This window comes from Taudactylus pleione, unplaced genomic scaffold, assembly GCF_031769625.1.
Source record: "Taudactylus pleione unplaced genomic scaffold, aTauple2 ptg000016l, whole genome shotgun sequence".
In the NCBI taxonomy this organism is placed as follows: Eukaryota; Metazoa; Chordata; class Amphibia; order Anura; family Myobatrachidae; genus Taudactylus; species Taudactylus pleione.
In genome coordinates, this window is record NW_028284418.1 from 14,675,456 (window position 1) to 14,693,968 (window position 18,513).

Consider the following 18,513-nt stretch of genomic DNA (forward strand, 5'->3'; position numbering starts at 1 on the left):
CTGGGACTGTCCCGCGGTGGGGGGGAAGAATACATGCTGCTTTACTATGCAGAGCAGCGTGTATGCAGAGCTAGAATATATATACATATACACACGCACGCACACACATACACTTCACACATTAATATATATACATATTTACATACCCAGACATATTCATCTATACACACACATTCATATATTTATACTATATAGACACTATACTATATATATATACACACACACACATACCTACACTTCACACATAAATATATATACATATTTACATACCCATCTATATACACACATTCATATATTTATACTATATAGACACTATAATTATATATACATACACACACACGTGTACATACATATATATTTATTACAGTTACACACACAAAAGCACATGCTGCTATGCAGGTGCCAGATATTACACCCACCTTCCCGAGTTTTCTCACAATTAGTGTCCGCCTGTAGTTGACAGGGAAGGATGAGGAGTGAATGGGCGGGGCTTTAGAAAATCCAGGGACTGAGCTTTGGACATTCCAGTGTTAACAACTTTAGGGGCGGAGCTTATGACAAATTAGGGGCGGAGCTTAACGGCACTCAGGATGGGCTTTCAAACATCCTGGGTGTAGAGTTTTGGACAGTCTGTGGGAGGAGTTCGAGCACAGGCCCAAGGGTAGGTGGATCTCCGAGCAGCGTGGGGTGGAATGGGCCGATGACAATGAGATTCTGTCAGCCAGTAGAATGGCAGCAGGACTTTGGAATGCTGTTGTGTTGGTGACAGGAAAAAAGTTTTTTCTTTCCTGTCAGCACTGCACTGCTGTGGATCCTCATGTGAGCCTATTTCCATGGGGTGGCCTGGAGCTGAAGCTCCACCCGCCCCATTGTTAATCTGGCCCTGCATCTACTCCATTTTCCACTCTATAGGACTATAAACCTGCATCTGACTCAACATGGAGAGAAAAGGGACTTAGAAGCATAGCTATGATTTTTGCTCCGGGAGGCTCAGTGATGCAATTTTCTACTCTACAACATAAATATCAACTTCCTAATCAGCAGTTCTTCATGTATCTACAATACGTCATTTCATCTCCTCTCTCCCTCCTGCTATGTCCATATCTGGACAATCCTATCCCTTAGAACCTCTCTTCAAATTTCTAACTGATAACCCCTTCCATTTAAAACTTATTTATTCAGATCTAGTAAATAATCCCTCAGTAATTTATAAACAGCAATTATATAACTCTTGGAAAGGAGATATACCCACTCTTGTTGATGCTGAGGTGCTTTTTGAGCGCTACACTTCCACCCTTAAAATTTTAAAATCTTCCTATCTGCAGGAAGTACATATACGAACCACCTATAGATTGTATATTTCTCCAGCTCAGCGCAAACATATGACCGCTTCAGAATCAGGCTCATGCCCAAAATGCCACGTCTTGTCGGCCAAATTCCTACACTGTTTCTGGGAGTGTGGCAAAATCATAAAATTTTGGAATAAACTCCTATCATATCTAAATAACACTTTCTCTCTCACCCTTATCCCTGATAAATTAGCTTGTCTTTTGGCCAACTTCTCTAAAGGTGCGTACACACTGGGCGATAAAGTGGACGACTGAACGATAACGATATCGTTATCGTTCAGTCGTCCACTTATCGTTCATCTTTCTGGGGTTAAAAATGGACGATTAACGACGACGCGCGTTCCTGCGGGTCGTTCGTCATTATCGTTCATCGGGCTGACATGCAGGCCAACCTGACGATCTCGTCAGGTTGCTGCATGTCAGGGAATGGGGGAGAGAGCCCGGCGCTGAACGATATCGTTAATGATATCGTTCAGCGGCTGTGCTCAATGTCATGAACGACATTGAGCACAGCCTGCCGGGGACAACACTACACGATATTGCTCAGGGAGCATATCGTGTAGTGTGTACCCACCATAACTGGGATCTGGGAGAGCGGAAGAGACAGATAACCCCACTGCTTACGCTTTTTGTGACTGTTGCCAAGAAGATCATCCTAATCCACTGGATATCCCACTCACCACCGTCTCTTGCTGAAGTTCAACAGAAGATGCTTCAGCTATTATATTTTGATAGAAGATCTACTGTCCCTGGCATACATTCTGGAATTGAGATATTCTATCGGAAATGGGGTTTATTTATTGATAGTTTAGATGAATCATCTCAATCCAAAATCTATAATTTATACGAATCAACTGACTGGTTCTTACGTCGTCAGTTGCAGTGAGGTTATCAAACAGTGGGCCTGATTCAGACCCACTCGCGAGCGGCTGTCCGCTCGCAAGTGGGTCGATGGTCTGCACTGAGCATGCGCACGACGGAGGGAGCTCCGTCGTGCGCATGCGCCAGACACGACGAGCAAAGGACTTTCCTTCGCTCGTTGTGTCCGATCAAAGGGGGCGTGCTGTCAATGTTGATTGACAACACGCCCCCTTTGGTGGGCGTGCCTCCCTGACGGGGGCGTTCCCACGGGAACGCCTCCCGTCAGAAGCCGGCCCACTGACATCACTAGTGATGTCAGTGGGAGTGATTTTGGCTCTGATAGAGCCAAAATCACTCCGGAGCTTGCGGTTGAAAACCTCAACCGCAGGCTCCGGCTCGCAATTTCGATGGTCGCGATGGTCACGACCATCGCGGCCATCAAAATGCACGCTCGTATAGCCTGTGGGTGGTGACCCACAGCTATACGAGCGTCCAGGAGGACGCTCCATGAAAATGGAGCCCGGCCCTCATGCAGAGCGTGCGCTCTGCTCAGAGCGTACGGCTCTGAATGAGGGCCAGTATACCAATACTATATAAGACATACTTTACATCTTGCCTTAGGGTTTCTCTCTTCTTGCTTGTTGTTGAGATAATAATATCTACTATATTATATTACCTTCCACATCTGGAGATCCACCAATGTTCTAGGTTTAGACTTCACCTCGACCACATCGCTTTCTGTCCCGGTGCATTCACTTAGATGAACTCCTGCCATTAATATTCTACTATTCTTCTTACTCCTCCCCCCCCCCCTTCCGTTGTTCTCTCCCACCTGTTCTCCCCCTGTCGTATCTTGTCTTGTCCTGTCTTGTCTAGATCTGATTATATTTTGTTCCTTCTCTCTCTCTTATAAATTCTTCACATTTGTTCTGAGGTATTTTGATGACACCTAGTAGGAAATCACTCTAACCATTGTGATTTATGTTAGTTTCAATAATATTTGTCTTCATAGACAATGGTTCATTCTTTATTTGTTACCTTTTACAATTTTTGGACAGGGTCTCGATATATTTATAAACTAATTTGAATACTTAGGTCGCCATATTACCTATGCCCTATATTCTGCTGTTATATAAGTAATATTGTCTGGTGCTCAACCAGGACTTCTATTGTACTTCTGAAATACTATTAAAATGTATTATAAAAAAAACCCCCTGCATCTGAGGCTCTTCAATCGACATTAACTACTAAGTAGCAAACCGCAGAAGTCACGGTGCAAACCTTACAACCCTCTCTAACCTTATTGGTGTACATATGACTCTCTCATTCACTGTCTCGGAGACACACAGGGGACAGCAGAAGTTCAAACATACTATTCATGTTCCTTGTTCATTTATAGCATCCTTAGTGCCAAGCTTTTGATTTTCTTGCACCGTCTCTCAGAAGCATAATGAATGCTTGGATATACCCATACAGCATACTAATTTCCATTATACAACTGTGGTGAGCTATTATTTTTAAGTGGTGTAATACTGTGCATTGTTTGCAAATCCATTTTGATATTACACTGATAGCTTCAAATCAATTTTTTTTTTCGTTTGGGCGTGGGGCCCCCTGAGCTGTTCTGGCTGGACCTCTTCAGGGCATTACCACTTAATACACAGTCACTTTGTGTATCACCTTCATGTTTGTTTATTACTCATGTATTTTTTTCACACATATTTTACCTTTATTGCTATTTTAACACTTATAAAGTATCAGGTGTGTAAAAGTAGCTAATAACACTTCACTGTCACTCTTTGTTTCGTGTGGTGTGATGCCCTGGGGAGGTCTTTGGCTGGGCTGTCTTTTGGGGTGCCCTGCATCCCAGATGTGAACCCCAGATTGTTAGGGACCTGGTTAATGTGGTGACCTTGACGATGGTGGGCAGGTCCGTATCATTGGCCACTGATAATTACAAAATACATTTAAATGTGAAAAGTAATGATTGCATAGTGCATCTGCAACTCCGTTTTCTGTGTAAGGGAAGAAGAAGCACATGAGGGTAGAGGGTCCTGCTCGTGAGAGCTTACACGATAATTTAACGTTTACCAGAAGCTATTTTAATATATCTACAAGATGGCTGCCAGCACTACATGTAGCCAAAGGGTGCACTTCATTCATACAGAACTCATTAGTGAAATGTATAGGCTGCTACACATATACGATTCAGACACAAAACAGGCATAAGTAGAGACGATCTTTATTTTTCAGGTTTCTCTCTAAACTACTGAAAGTTTAAAACCACTAAATCCAGTTATTCCACTGTGCCGTCCCTGTCTGAAGCAATTAAGGACACTAGGCTTTAAGTCCAGTAGCAGCATATATTTCTTTAAAAAAAAGAAAAGAAAAGAGAAGGCAGAAATGGAACCCGTCTCAGTCCAGTCATCATATATTTTTAAAGCTTTAAAAACAAGAAAAAAAAAATTGAAAGAAATATTTGAAGTGCAAAAAGTATGTACCGCACCATTCCTCTGTGGGATGATGGCCATCCCAGACACATGCAGTGAGCTGTGCATATTTCCCTGAGCAAGCAGTAGGAGCGGAGCCCATGAATGGCTGTGCTGAGCAGTCCCTGGCTCCACAGGGTTTAGGCTTTGATCTCAGGGGCTGGCTGTGGCAGCTTTGATTCTGTTAGATTATTTTCTGGCACATCTGTATCCTGCACAACTTTGCACTGAAGAGATCTCTCATGTTTGGTTTTAAAAAGCAGACCATGACCTAAAGATACAGACAACAGTGAGTGCTGAGAATGCCATCTGCCCTAACATGCCCAGAGGTGGCGCTGTGGGGGTAGAACACAGATACCCACCTGCACAGTCGGCCATCTCCTTGAAAGCTTTTTTCTTGCAGCAGCTGCGACACAGGTGGAATATACATTTATTGCCCTGCAAAACAGGATGGATTATCTTTGAGTCACTGTAACCTACAGGTCAATCTGCAGAACAGTATGTTAAACCTGACTATTAGAAGCACCTGCTATATCATCACCTATTACATATGTGACCTGGAAGTGGCAAGACAATGTTGCTTGAAGTGGGTATAATTGCATCTATGTGGCAACAACAAGGTTTCCATATTTACAGCAATGCGCTGCCATAACAAATGATGGGAGAAAAAGTCAGCTGTACAATTTATATATTTAAACCACATCAGTGGGGAGTCTGAAGGACTTCCGGAGATGTGGGAGCTTCTAATCTAAGAATAAAAGAGGACTTTTTAACATACATTAATTCCCAGCCTATGGTTCAATATGGTCGTTCAGATCGCATGTTAAATAGCACTTATTGTCCTCTATGAATTACAACCAACATTTTCTTGCAGTCCACACCAGTTCCAGTGTTCTTTATGTGTAGGAGGGCTATTAGTCCTATTTAACATAGGTTCTGAATGCAGCAAGGGAGCATCCAAATGTAGCTTAAACATACCGAACACCAGACTTGTGCCTGAGGCCTTTTGCGGGGTATATGTGGAGGAGGACCTGAGGCATTCTGGGAGCTGAAAGCTTAACTGTTTGGTGCCTAGATCACTCAACCACATTTCCCCATGGCATCCCTGTGGAACCCTATGGACCCTGAAGAAGAAACCTGACCAGAAAACGTGAATATTAATGGAATTATCAATGGCAGTCTCACATGAAAGTTAAATATTGCTGATCACTGATTTATTTACCAACCAGCTGAAAGGCTGAATCTGACAGAATGTAGTGGGTATAATCAAATTAAACTATTACTGTGCAAATAGAAACAGGCTATTGTACATCAAAGTACCCATCTCCTTCCATTCATACTGTATATAACCTGAGCAGTCTCTCAATGTACTATGATGATTTGATAAAAATGTGTATGTGAAGAAACTCACCTTGGGATTCCCACACTGGTCACATTTTGCATATTTAGCTGGAAAAACCAAACATGATTAATATTTGGCAGGTAGGAGAATATCTTAAGCAAAGGACAGACATTATTGCCTTATATTTAATCTGGACAGATAATGCACTGTCTACGTGTCAAAACAGTGCAAAACTCAAATATATAATAAACAGATTAGCCAACTCCCTGCCGCTTACATAAATATACTTTAAAACCGAAACACTATCTCCTCAGGTGCGACTTACGTTTTACAGATGCATCAAAACTTTTGTTTGGATTACGCAGCTTCTTCTTCTGTTTGTTCTTTGAAAGCTGTTCCACGTTTGTGTCTTCTTCGTCCTCCAGAGCCCTTTTGCCTCGTACGCTACTTTCCTCTTTCATAACATCTTTTGGCCTTATGATGACAAAACATATCCTTAGCTCAAAGGGTTTCCACATTTCAACGCACAACGATAAACTATAGGCATGTTCAAACAGTGTAAAGCGTCACGAGCTAATGTTTGACCACTGTTGGCAGAGACGACCAATGGCCAAGCATGAATTAGCACAAAATGCAATCATTTATTGAAGACCAAGAAAAATAATGCAGACAGAAGTTAATAGCTTACAGTGGGCGAACATAAGGTTGGCAAATCCAGTGTGGAAACGGCAAGTCACCTTTGACTTCTTCCCCTTCCTTAGTTTTAGATATTTCTTCCTACAACACAGGTGAATCAGTGTAATAGCAATCAACCAATAAACAAATACACAAATAAAACACCTAATTTCACTACCTGGCACTTAAGCTTCAGTCCTTTATTTACTGCAATGATGCCTTCTAATGACTTGGCTTTTGCCAGCTCATCGCGTAGCTCCTGGTAAACCTGCAAACTAGAACAAAGGCAGTGAACAGCTACTGAACCATCTCCTTATACTGTGTCACGAAGAGACTAAAGCTGGGTACACATTTGCCCATCGTGATAATGAAGGTGACGGAACCCGCATCAGCAAGTGCATACACACTTGCCGTTGCCGAGTCCGATAGGCGGGGGACGGGACAACGTGTCATTCTGCAGCATGACAATCGTTAGTGCCATCCCCCGTCAGCTCTGCAGTAAGGCCGATGGGAGATGTCGCTAACTACCCGCGGGAGTGCGCATATCATGGGTACACACCAGACGATGTACACGATTTGTGGATCTGATCCGCGGGATCGGACAACATATTGTCTAGTGTGTACCCACTACCATCTGTACCTGAACACAGGACGGAGTAAGATATTACAAAAACGACAGCATTGTAAGTTCAAGGTAGCATGCGACTACATAAACACTTCCAGAGCTTCTTTTAGTTTGACCCAAGAGCTTCGACTACCCCGATTAAAAGTACTGTATGGTAATTCTATCAACGCTTTCGCAAACATTCTCATCCTCTATAGTTCACAATCTACTTCTGTTGTTTAATACTTTGTCTGAGGTATTTACGTAAGAAGTGTCAGTGGCAGGGCACGGAAGGTTAGTCCAACACACTTAATGAAGACCATTACGAATATTCCCTTGTATTTCTAATTTATATAAACAAGTTGTGAGCAATATATGTTAATTTGAAGACCATAGGGCATATGGATGTGCTAAATGAATGTGGAAATTCTCATTAGTGTATCTTATACAATATTTTTCTTTGAAAGGGTGGGTTGGGGTCAGTACTTTGAAGCCTGGAGTAGCTCATACTAATTTATCCTTTACCCTCGTATTGGCTGGCATCATCAGAGTGTTAGTCCAGAAGAACTTCAAGCGAGGAGAAAGAATATGCACAGTTTGACTCTAGGGGGCTTCCGCCTAAGAATGCATAAAGAGCATCTACCGCACAGTAATAGAAGGAGCATAATGAGCAAGACCAAGAAGTCTCATTACAACATCCACAGGAGTGGAGACATCTACATTTCAATTTCAAAGGTGCAAACAAACCTCTAGAGAATCAGACTTCAATGTATTTTAGAGTAAATAGCGTAACAGAATTCTAATACATTTTCAGCATTTGCAGAAGAAAACAACCTAACACGCTAATATGATTGACACTTCAAAACCAATAGGCAGATAACAACCCAGGACTACAGTGTTAATAGAGCGTGGCGACCATTTAAATAACTACCCTCCTTTCTTTTACAAAACGAAAATTCGCACCATATGACAATCACAAGAACCGCAATTTTTTTTATTATTATTACATTATGGTATACATATTTCTTAGGTGTAGATAACATAAAATGAAGCACATAATTGACATTAGTAGGCGTACAGCAAACTAATGCCTGAAATAACTTGTGAATTTCTCTTACTTAGATCTGCCATGCCTAATAATCTCTAGTCGGTGAGTGGATCACTCTGTAATTCGATAAATCCGAGTGTCCCACATTATGTGTACCAATTATTGAATCTAAACAACACAGAGTGAACAGGAATGTTACCGCTTTATTTCCCCCCAGAGCTGCTATAAAGTGTAATGCTCAGTTTCAACTGTGAGCCTTAACCGAATGGTTGTAATATGCCAGTTAATATTCAAAAATGCCAATACTCACCTGTGATGCCAAAGTTTAAAAAGGTGTGCCCGCACAAAGGACAGAGGGCACGGGTATAGCTGTGCGAGCTCTAAATATTCTTCTGCCATCTCCCACACCAAAGGACTTTTCCCTTCAAATAAAGCTGGGTTGTGAAGGTTTCCCTCTAAAACACAAGAAAGAATGTATACAGTGACTTTACACGGCTCTGAGCTGACAGGAGAGCTCATAGTAACACCACGTTAGCTCTAGATTGAATACTCAACAACTGACAGCTCTCTTTTGCACAAAATAGCTTTACCAATAAGCAAAATGTTATTGTAACTGAGCAGAATCTACTCTACCCTGTAGTGGGATAGTATATTGTGACCACTGTTTAAACTGAAATCCCAGCTTTTTTGAAGATAGGGCAGCTACTTGGTTGATCCAGCCAGTAACATATGCTTGTCTCAAAGATTAAGGGCCATATTCAATTAGACGCGAAAAGCCAAAATCGGCGTAAAGTTTCGCCTAATGCCGCTTTTCGCCCGTTTGTGTCTCATCTCCAAATTCAATTCCGGGACCATGTTGCCTAAGCGGAAACTCAATGCACTGAAACAGGCGGAACAGTTTCTCCAATAAATGGCAGGCGGAAAAAAGTGCAAAATCTCTATTTTGGGGTGCAGATGTGGGGAGTTCATTCAGAACCCTTTGGACCCCCCAAAGGACAAATCAGCAAAATAACAAAAATACCTTAAAACACCCCCCATAAATAAAGACGTCATTGTGTGTGTGTGTGTGTGTGTGTGTGTGTGTGTATGGGGGGGGGGGGGCGGACACAAGGATAAAAAGTAGCGCAATAGGATTCTTGGAGAGCTGAATGGGTGGGGCAGGTGTTTTTGGGATTGCAGGTGCATGCTGCAGGTGGATTTTTCACATTTTTTTAAAGTGTACTTTAGAAACACAAAAATATGCTAGCACCCATTTTCAAGTACCCCAAATTTGACAGGACTATTTATTTTCCAAAGTACTGTTTATCATTTTTCACCACTTTTACAAATATGCTTCCAGAAAGCTTTTAACACAAATTAAGGACACAAAGTACTTTTTATTAGGGCTAATAGTACACATATGTAATGACTTCCAGTGTCAGTGCGTCTTATTTTGGGGTACAGATTGATTCCCTCCAATCTATTCAGTACATTCGCGTATTTGTGTTTTAATCTGTTCTGCAATGGAATACGGCGAATCGCGGGAACGCGCATGCTGCGAATTTGCATCTTAAACAGGCGAATGCGCGGAAAATACAATAGGCGAAAAGTTACTTACACTTTACACACAAACAACCCCTAGCTGACCTAATATAGACCACTTTGTCTATTAGATGGGCCTGCTCTCCCAAACAACAATCATGCCACCTACGGGTAAGACAAGCCACATAAATCATAAGCTACTCCACAGCTCCATTGTTAGATGGCAGAGCCATTAGCAACTCCCCGAGTTTGACACCACCTACCCTCCCTGGCCTATTTGCAAGATCTCTGGAGCCTGCTAGTTGTGAGAGTCTCTCTGCTAAACATACATACATACATACATACATACACATATATATATATATATATATATATATATATATATATATATATATATGTATGTATATAATCTGTCTATCTATCTCTTTATACTCGGTAGCTTAATCTAGGGATGTGCAGGCTCGGTTCCGTTCGTTTTTTTTTCCCGAATCTTATTGGGTTTCAGCTGTCACGAGTTTTGGATAGCAAATAAGATTCGGTAAAAAAAAAACGAACGGAACAGAGTAGAACCGAGCCTGCACATCCCTAGCTTAATCCCATATCACCTCACCGGGTGCCTTCCAAAGTAGTTTGTTGTACATATGGAGGAATGGCGGCACTCACGGATAAAAACAGAAAGGACCACAGAGACCTCAGTTATAACTTCAACGTTTCGGTTTATTTAACAATCGTCAGAAATGACATATTTGAAGCAATAGTGATGTAGTGACTTATCCACTACCAGTGTATGCATCAGTATTCCTCACCCTCAGTCATATAAGGGGGGCATCTGTCATTTTGCCTTCTTGTATTTCTTTAGAGATTTAAAAGCACCAATTTGGTTTTGTACATTTTTATTCTTTACATGTATTCTGGTTTAGGGTGTTGAACCAGGAAAGCCTAGGCTGCTCTAATCTTGAAGCGCTTGTTTTCTCTACTTACTAATCTAGTTGTTACATTCTGAAGGAAGTCTGGTCTACTGGTGTGTAAATAATTTAAACAGGAAAGAACACATTATATACATACATTATATACATACATTATGACTGCAATATAAGTGGGATAAAAAACACAGGGTGTTCCTCAGTAGTTGGAATACCTTTAACTGTGCAGCAAGATGCACTGCAAGTCTACGTATGATGTCTGCTTGGTCTAAGTATAATTGGATAAAAAAATTATAAAAGGATTTTGGCAGAAAAAAATACTGCAATATATGTTATTACTCATATCTAAAACTTCTCCTGTGAAATATGATTTAGGGATAGAGGAGATTATTCCCACTCTTCATTACAATGACACCAGAGATGAGTGTTCTACATTGCAATGGAGGAAGGAACAGCCATAATAACAATAGCAAGCCAATGGCTGGCAGGTTGTCAGGTGTCATTTGTTTTCATATTTATAGAATCCTTCCTTCCCTTTGCAATTTCCTATTGAAGTGGAAAATGTAAATATCCCATTTAGTAGCCTAAATCAATTGTTTTTTTAAAGATGATAGCCGATTTTCTAAGCCTAGAGAATAGTGTGCAAAATATTCTACATTTCCAGATAAAGAGCCACAAACCTGCGCTCATCACACCATCTACTCCCGTCTCCTGAATACAACGGTCCACGTCACAAAGGTATTGTATGTTCCCATTTGCAAAGACAGGAATATTGACCGCGTTCCTGCATCATGGATGGAAAATATTGTTACTAAATGACTGTAAAAAGCTATGCAAATTTACATGAAAAAAAGTAAAATTATATATTATATATATATATTAGCGACCCTCCCTGACTTTGCATGGTAGCAATTTAATCATGCCACAGCCCCCTGCATCTCATAATAACCTACTCCATGTCACCAAGTCCCCTGCATCTCACAACAGCCTCCTGCTTCTCACTACTACTCCCTGCATTTCACAACTGCCTCCTGCATTTTCATGTTGTATGTACACTTTTTGTTACAGAGTAAAAGCCCCATAAGGGGCACCTTTTGTATGGCCTGTTTGCAAAGCACTGAACACTTATAAAAGCTAGTGTAAATTTGGTGCTCAATATATCAACCTATCAGATGTGGACTCATTTTTTAAACAGCACTTCAGAAATGACAGCTATAATCTAAGTAGTTGCTCCACCAGAGTACTTTAGATATAAAATAATCATGCAATTGCGTTGAAAAACCCACCTCACAGCTTTGATATGTTCCCATGAAGCGATACCAGTTAGAGGACCTTTCTGCTCCTTGGTGCGACCATGAACTGTGAGGAGCTGAAACAACAGGATATTGTACGCGTCAGCATAGTTGTAAATGTCTTAGGTAAAAGAGGGCAACATACATGCATGGGAGCACCCACCTGACACCCAGCTTTGTCCAGTAGTTTGGCATATGACACAGTTTTTTCAATTTCGGAGAATACCCGGATTTTGCAAGTGATGGGCACAGACAATTTCTGATGTGCCAGCTGAACTAAGAATCAAAGTTCAGAATAACTGAAATTGCAGAAAAATAAGGGAGCAGTATACCCTGTAACATGTGACCTTAATCTGGAACTTACTCATCTTCTCCAGAAGCTCCCACTCCTCTTGTAGAAAAGCACCATAGTGACCTGAATAATGACAGATACACGTTAATGGAAAACAATGACTGCATACAAACCTGATCTGCAAGATAAACTATCACATGATAAATATACTTTTATTTATTCTAGGAAAACTATTGATCCACTTAGGTTTTACAGTTTGTGTGTGTATATAAAGAGCATTCTTTTGCTACTTGTAAATAGTCTTTTTAACCTTATACTGAGTATGTGTAAGGAAACCTTATGTATATCATTTCTATACACTCCGTGGCCAATTCATTAAACACATATACTTGTTAATGCATATAGGTAATATTGTAGCAGCAAAAAAAAAGCATGCCGACATGGTCGAGGTTCAGGTTTTTTCCTAGACCAAACACCAGAATGAGGATAAATATATAAAGATCTAAGTAACTGACTGTGGAGTGATTGTTAGTATGAGGTGGAGGGGGATGGGAGTAGTATTTGAGTACTGCTGCCCTGGGATTTTCATACATAACAGTCTGTGCAGTTTACAGAGAATTTTGTGCAAAACAAACATCCAATGAGCAGCAGTTCTACGGGTGAAAATAATCAGAGGAGAATGGCCAGACTTGTTCAAGATGACAGGAGGGTGACAGTAATGCTGGGTACACACCTGCAAATTCTACAGCTCCGATAAACGGTGACTCGACATAGCTAAAAATTGGTCAGTGTGTACTAATGTGTGCTGTCTTCTGATGTCTTCAACCAGGTTGGGAACGAGATAGCGCATGCAGGACATCAGCTACCGACCTCTCAAAGTGATGGGTGCAGGAGCGTTTGAAGCCGCTGAATGGTTAGGCGGAGAAACGAGTTTTTTTTTTATACCCAGAGACGCCGACTGATAATACTCTGCATTGGCTATATTGCAGCTCGACGGGTGCCCTTGGAGACGAGCAATGTACATTGGTGGTGGCCGCAGCAGGCTAAGTGCCCAGAGGATCCCTACTTACTGTGGACTAAACTCCTTGCTGCTTTACAGAGACGCCAGTTGGTAGTGCTCTGCATTCCCGGATTACAGCTCGACGGGTGCCCCGGGAGACAAGCGGTATACACTGGTGGTGGTCGCAGCAGGCTAAGTGCCCAGAGGATCCCTATTTGCTGTGGACCAAAACTCCTTGCTGCTACACAGGTATACTAACTGTATTAATAACGGAGTGGCCACAGCAGTTATATCTGTCTGAAAGACCCTTAGACACTGCAGGCTGAATATACCAGTAAAAGGAATTTTGACATTGTTTCTAGGATTTATAATAATTTTTTATATTTTTTTACTAAATACATGGCCATGGTAAATAGTAATTAAAAGCATATGCTCTATTTAAACTGGAGTCCAAGGTTGATAAAGGAGACTGAATTGCTTCAATATATACATGCTGTGCCTAAGTGAGCAGGAAAGATAAGCACTGCTTAAATAAATATACTGCTATAGATAAATTCTGAATCTGATTGCTACACAAGGATTTATATGAACATTTCATACTGCTCGTATTTCATTTAGACAGTGGAAGAGAAAAATTGTTCATCAATCTGGATTAGAAGTACTTAATTACTACATTTGTATCCACAAACACAGAAGCTGCTTAGTCTTTTGATAAATGTAACATTTACGGACATTATAGATGGGCTTTTATTATGTGCATCAAGTGTTTTATGTTATTCAAGTCTGATTAATGTTGTTATTTTCATGTTTTTATTTTTTCATTTGGTATATATTTTACTGCTTCTAGTCTATGCTTAATTGGTTATAACATTGCCGGTTTTATCTGGTCTATGGAAATTTTTTAATTATATTTAGTCAAAGGGAATTTATTATTAAATTCATATTAAAATGTATTAGCCGTTTCAGCGCTCTCTTCTTTATATATTTTTTTTTCTATATACAGCAGTAAAGACCAGCTGGTTCCATTTCATCTAGCTAATGTAGGATCAGGAAATTGAGGCTGGGCACAGGATCACCAAAAGTAGACAGTTGAAGATTGCTAAAATATTGCCTGGTTTGACAAATCTTGGGTCTGTTGTGACATGTAGATTGTAGGGTCAGAATTTGGCATAAACATGAATCCAGAGATCCATCATGCTCTGACTTAACAGTTTGGGCTGGTGATAGTGGTGTGGAGAATGTTTAGTGTTGTAGCTGAACATATGTTTCCTTTTATGGCCACATTCTACCCATCTTCTAATGCAGGGGAGGGCAGTAAGAAGCCCTCTAACTGCTGTTGAACTACACATTCCAGCATGCCGTGTTAGCAAAACTGTGGCAGACCTTTCTGGCTTGCATAGTGCCACAGCTACTGGAGGCCACTTACTAACCAACCCGTTCTAATGACCACTTCCAGCAGGATAACGTGCCATGTCACAAAGCACATGTCATTTAAAGCTGGTTTCAAGAACATGAAAAGTTCAGTGTACTCCAGTGGTTTACACAGTCACCCGATCTCAATCCAATAGGGCACCTTTGGGATGAGTTGGAATGGGAGAGTCACAGCAGCAATGTGCAGCTGACAAATATACAGCAACTGTGCGATGCCATTATTAATTCCAGCACCTTGCTGAATCCAGGCCATGAAAACTTCTGGCTGTTCAGGGGGCAAAAGGGGGTCCTACTCAGTACTAGAAAGGTGTACCTAATAAAGTGGCAACAGAGCAAGTTTGTATGTATGTATATTGTTTGTACTCATGAACACGAGTTTATTTTCCATGAAAAACTAAAATAGCTGTCTGTGTAGAGCTTTCACTGGTCCCGACTACAGGTTTAAGAGCTGCTTTTGGGAAGAACTAGCAAGGGTAACACCTGCAGCATGAAAACAGGGTATAGCCTTCCAAGCCCACTTATGCTGCGACACACGCTGGCCCAGCTTCCGCATAATTCATATTATTTGGACACACCAAAGTGAAAGTACTTTAATATACAAAGCTATAATACTTGTATTGAATCAAATATACAGCAACTTGTTCCTGATTTTGTTTCTCTTGAAACAAAAATCTAAAAGATCTAAAAGAGTGTGCATATATCCAACATACACATACATACACACACATATATATATATATATATATGTAAAAAAAAAAAAAAAAAACTCCCTTATCACAGTATCTTTTTATTTTAAGAACATTTCTCTAATGATAATAATGAAGGGGGATCTATACTCTGCCAAATCATCTAACTGAATTGATACAGTCATTTGCAGAAATGCGGACTGCTCAGCGATGTGCTCAACTGCAGATAGAAAACTAAAATGCACAATTAAATCCTACCTCTCTTTGCAATCATTTGCGGGCAACCAAGGTTCAAATCAATTGCATCACAATAGTCCTGAGCCAATAGAGCTGCCTGTACAAACACTTCAGGATCATTTGCACAAAACTGTAGAAGAAATAAAACATTTTGCACATCAGTGAAGCGGACAAATACAAAGGTAAAAATAAATGGGTCGGTGACAAATATACAGGCTATTGAACCCATCTCCTAGCAACTGTGAAAAGTGCACAGGTTAATGGACCTGCTTCCTAGTGTCTGTTACAAGTACACAGATGAATTCATCTGAGTCCTTGCATTGGTGCACAGCTAAATTCATCATTCTCCTAGTGTCAGTGACAAGAGCACACCCGATCTCACCATTCTCCTTGCATCAGTGTCCAGGGTGCAAGTAAACTCGCCCTTCTCCAAGCATCAGTCATGAGTGCACAGCCACACTCATCCTTCGCCTAGCATTGGTGACAGGTGCACAGCCACATTCACCCGTCTAGCATTGGTCACAAGTGCACCACCAAATTCACCCTTCTCCTAGCATTGATTACAGGTGTACCGCCACATTCACCCGTCTAGCGTTGGTCACAGGTGCACCGTCAAATTCACCCTTCTACTAGCATTGGTCACAGGTGCACTGCCAAATTCACCCTTCTCCTAGAGTCAGTGACGAGGGCACAGGTGAATGCACCACTCTCCTAGCTTCAGTCACAAGTGCACAGCCAAACTCACCCTTCTTACATCGGTGACAAGGGCACAGATGAACGCACCTGTCACCATGTGTCAGTGACAAGGACACAGGTGATCGCACTCATCTCCTTGCATCGGTGACAAGCAACCGTAACCTTACGTCGTGACATAGGACAGGCAAACGTCTCACTGAGTCGGTATCAAGGGCACAGGCGAACGCACCCATCTCCTTGCATCAATGACATGTGCACTAGTGAACACCATACCTCAATGAGATGTGTGCAAGTTGATCTGTTTATGCATCAGTGACATAAACAGGTAACCAGATCTGTCTCCTAGTGTAACAAGTCACAGGTAAATGATATCAGGAGTTGTGTACATTTCATCTGAGCAGTCTTTGGATGGCATGGGCAGTGGTTCTCAAACTCGGTCCTCGGGACCCCACACAGCAGGGCAGGTGCACATGAGTAGTCATTACTCACTGACACATATTAAAAGATCCACAGGTGGAGCTAATTATTTCACTTGGGATTTTGTGAGGTTACCTGGAAAACATGCACTGTTTGGGGTCATGAGGACCGAGTTTGAGAACCTGTGTCCTAGGGCAATGTACTAGTACACAGGTTCTCAAACTCAGTCCTCAGGTTTTCTCAAAGAATCACAAGTGAAATCATTAGCTCCACCTGTGGATCTTTTAAAATGTGTCAGTGAGTAATGATTACACCTGTGCACCTGCTGGATGACCTGGAAAATGTGACCTGTGTGGGGTCCTGAGGACGGAGTTTGAGAACCCCTGTAACTAGTAAATGGAAACATCTTAGGCATACAGTTACCTGGACGATGAGAGGCCGGTCGTCTGGGCACACCTCACAATACAGGTTCTCCTTGCGGTAGTTGGCATCTCGTACAAAGACCTGTGCATGTAGCATGGGGGTGTAGCAGAGCTGAACCCCGTGTCGCCGGCTTAAGATCCTCCAAGCCAGTTCACTCTGATCCACCATCGGGGCCAGCACATAGCGGGGCTCTCCCAGGGTCTCCCTCCAGAAATCCATGCCCTGGAGCTTGGCCATGCTGTGTGTGCGCTGCCCGGTCACAGCTCACGTCCCCTCCTCCTCACCCACCATAGGAGCCCGGTCTCACCTCCTCGGAGTGCTGCTCTCATGCCACGATCCCGTGCCTGAGTCTACCACTTCCGGCCTGTCCCTCACTGGCTTCATTCCCCCCGCGGCCCAACGCTTCCGCTTCATTCAGAGTCCCGAATTTCAGTTCCGTTGCTGTACACAGTGTAATAGCTTCTGCTCCTCCGTGTCCGTCACTGTCAGGAGAAATGTTTCTGTGATCTGTAACAGTGCCGTCCTTAATGTCACACTCATTACTGCCTGTCCAGCTTCACCAGGATCAAATAGTTAGAATGTCTAGTGACATTGTTAATGTATTAGTATAACAAGGCATCCGTCACGGTAGCGGATAGATCCCCTTCAGGAGATGTACCCTGACGTCATCAGTTACTATCTAACGTCATCTGTCACTGGGCATACAATTTGTCCTATGCCCTGATTACAGTGCTGGAGATGTTATGTGGCAGCTATGTATTGCTTTATGTGAATAAAAAGCTACATGTGTGTATTTCTGTACTTGCAGTATGAGGGTAAGTTATTTATCTTATATTTCAATTGTTTTGTTACCATTGTCTGCGATACTCATTGGTGGAAGTGAGTCTACATGTCTGTATAGTGCAGTGTTTCGCAAACTCGGTCCTCCTGGAACCCTAACGGCCGGGCCGGACTAGGACCAAAAATAGTCCCTGGCATTTAAGGCACACAGGCCCACCTCACATCAGCATCTGGCTCCTGGCATAGACTCCTCCCCTTACTATTCCTGACTCCTCCCACTTCTTAGTCCATACTATTACATACCTCCCAACTGCATTTAGCGGGACAGTCCCGTTTTTCTGGGGCTGTCCCGCCCACGGGCCGCAGTGTCCCGCGGTGGGGGGGGAAGCATACACGCTGCTCAGCGTGTATGCAGAGGTAGAATAGACGCTGTGCACATGCGCACAG

The 18,513-nt window shown here is 42.1% G+C and overlaps 1 protein-coding gene across 1 annotated transcript; it reads right to left on the reverse strand.

Moving 5' to 3' along the window:
* Positions 1–4,436: 4,436 nt before the first annotated feature.
* Positions 4,437–17,676, reverse strand: DUS1L (dihydrouridine synthase 1 like). Its single transcript, XM_088473329.1, has 13 exons — positions 17,287–17,676; positions 15,772–15,880; positions 12,469–12,519; positions 12,268–12,380; positions 12,099–12,181; positions 11,493–11,596; positions 8,679–8,823; positions 6,895–6,991; positions 6,730–6,818; positions 6,367–6,515; positions 6,111–6,148; positions 5,062–5,137; positions 4,437–4,970 (listed from the first exon to the last, which is right to left on the reverse strand). The coding sequence occupies exons 1-13, from the start codon at positions 17,521–17,523 to the stop codon at positions 4,840–4,842; spliced, it is 1,422 nt and encodes a 473-aa protein (XP_088329455.1). The 5' UTR covers positions 17,524–17,676; the 3' UTR covers positions 4,437–4,839.
* Positions 17,677–18,513: the final 837 nt, after the last annotated feature.

What these genes read in the sequence shown, in the direction of transcription:
- DUS1L (XM_088473329.1), bottom strand. Translation starts at nt 17,523, where the DNA reads ATGGCCAAGCTCCAGGGCATGGATTTCTGGAGGGAGACCCTGGGAGAG. An exon ending in TGGACAAAGCTGGGTGTCAG is followed by an intron (nt 12,182 to 12,267) that starts GTGGGTGCTCCC and finishes CTGTTGTTTCAG; the next exon opens with CTCCTCACAGTTCATGGTCG. An exon ending in TTTTGATGCATCTGTAAAAC is followed by an intron (nt 6,149 to 6,366) that starts GTAAGTCGCACC and finishes TGGTTTTTCCAG; the next exon opens with CTAAATATGCAAAATGTGAC.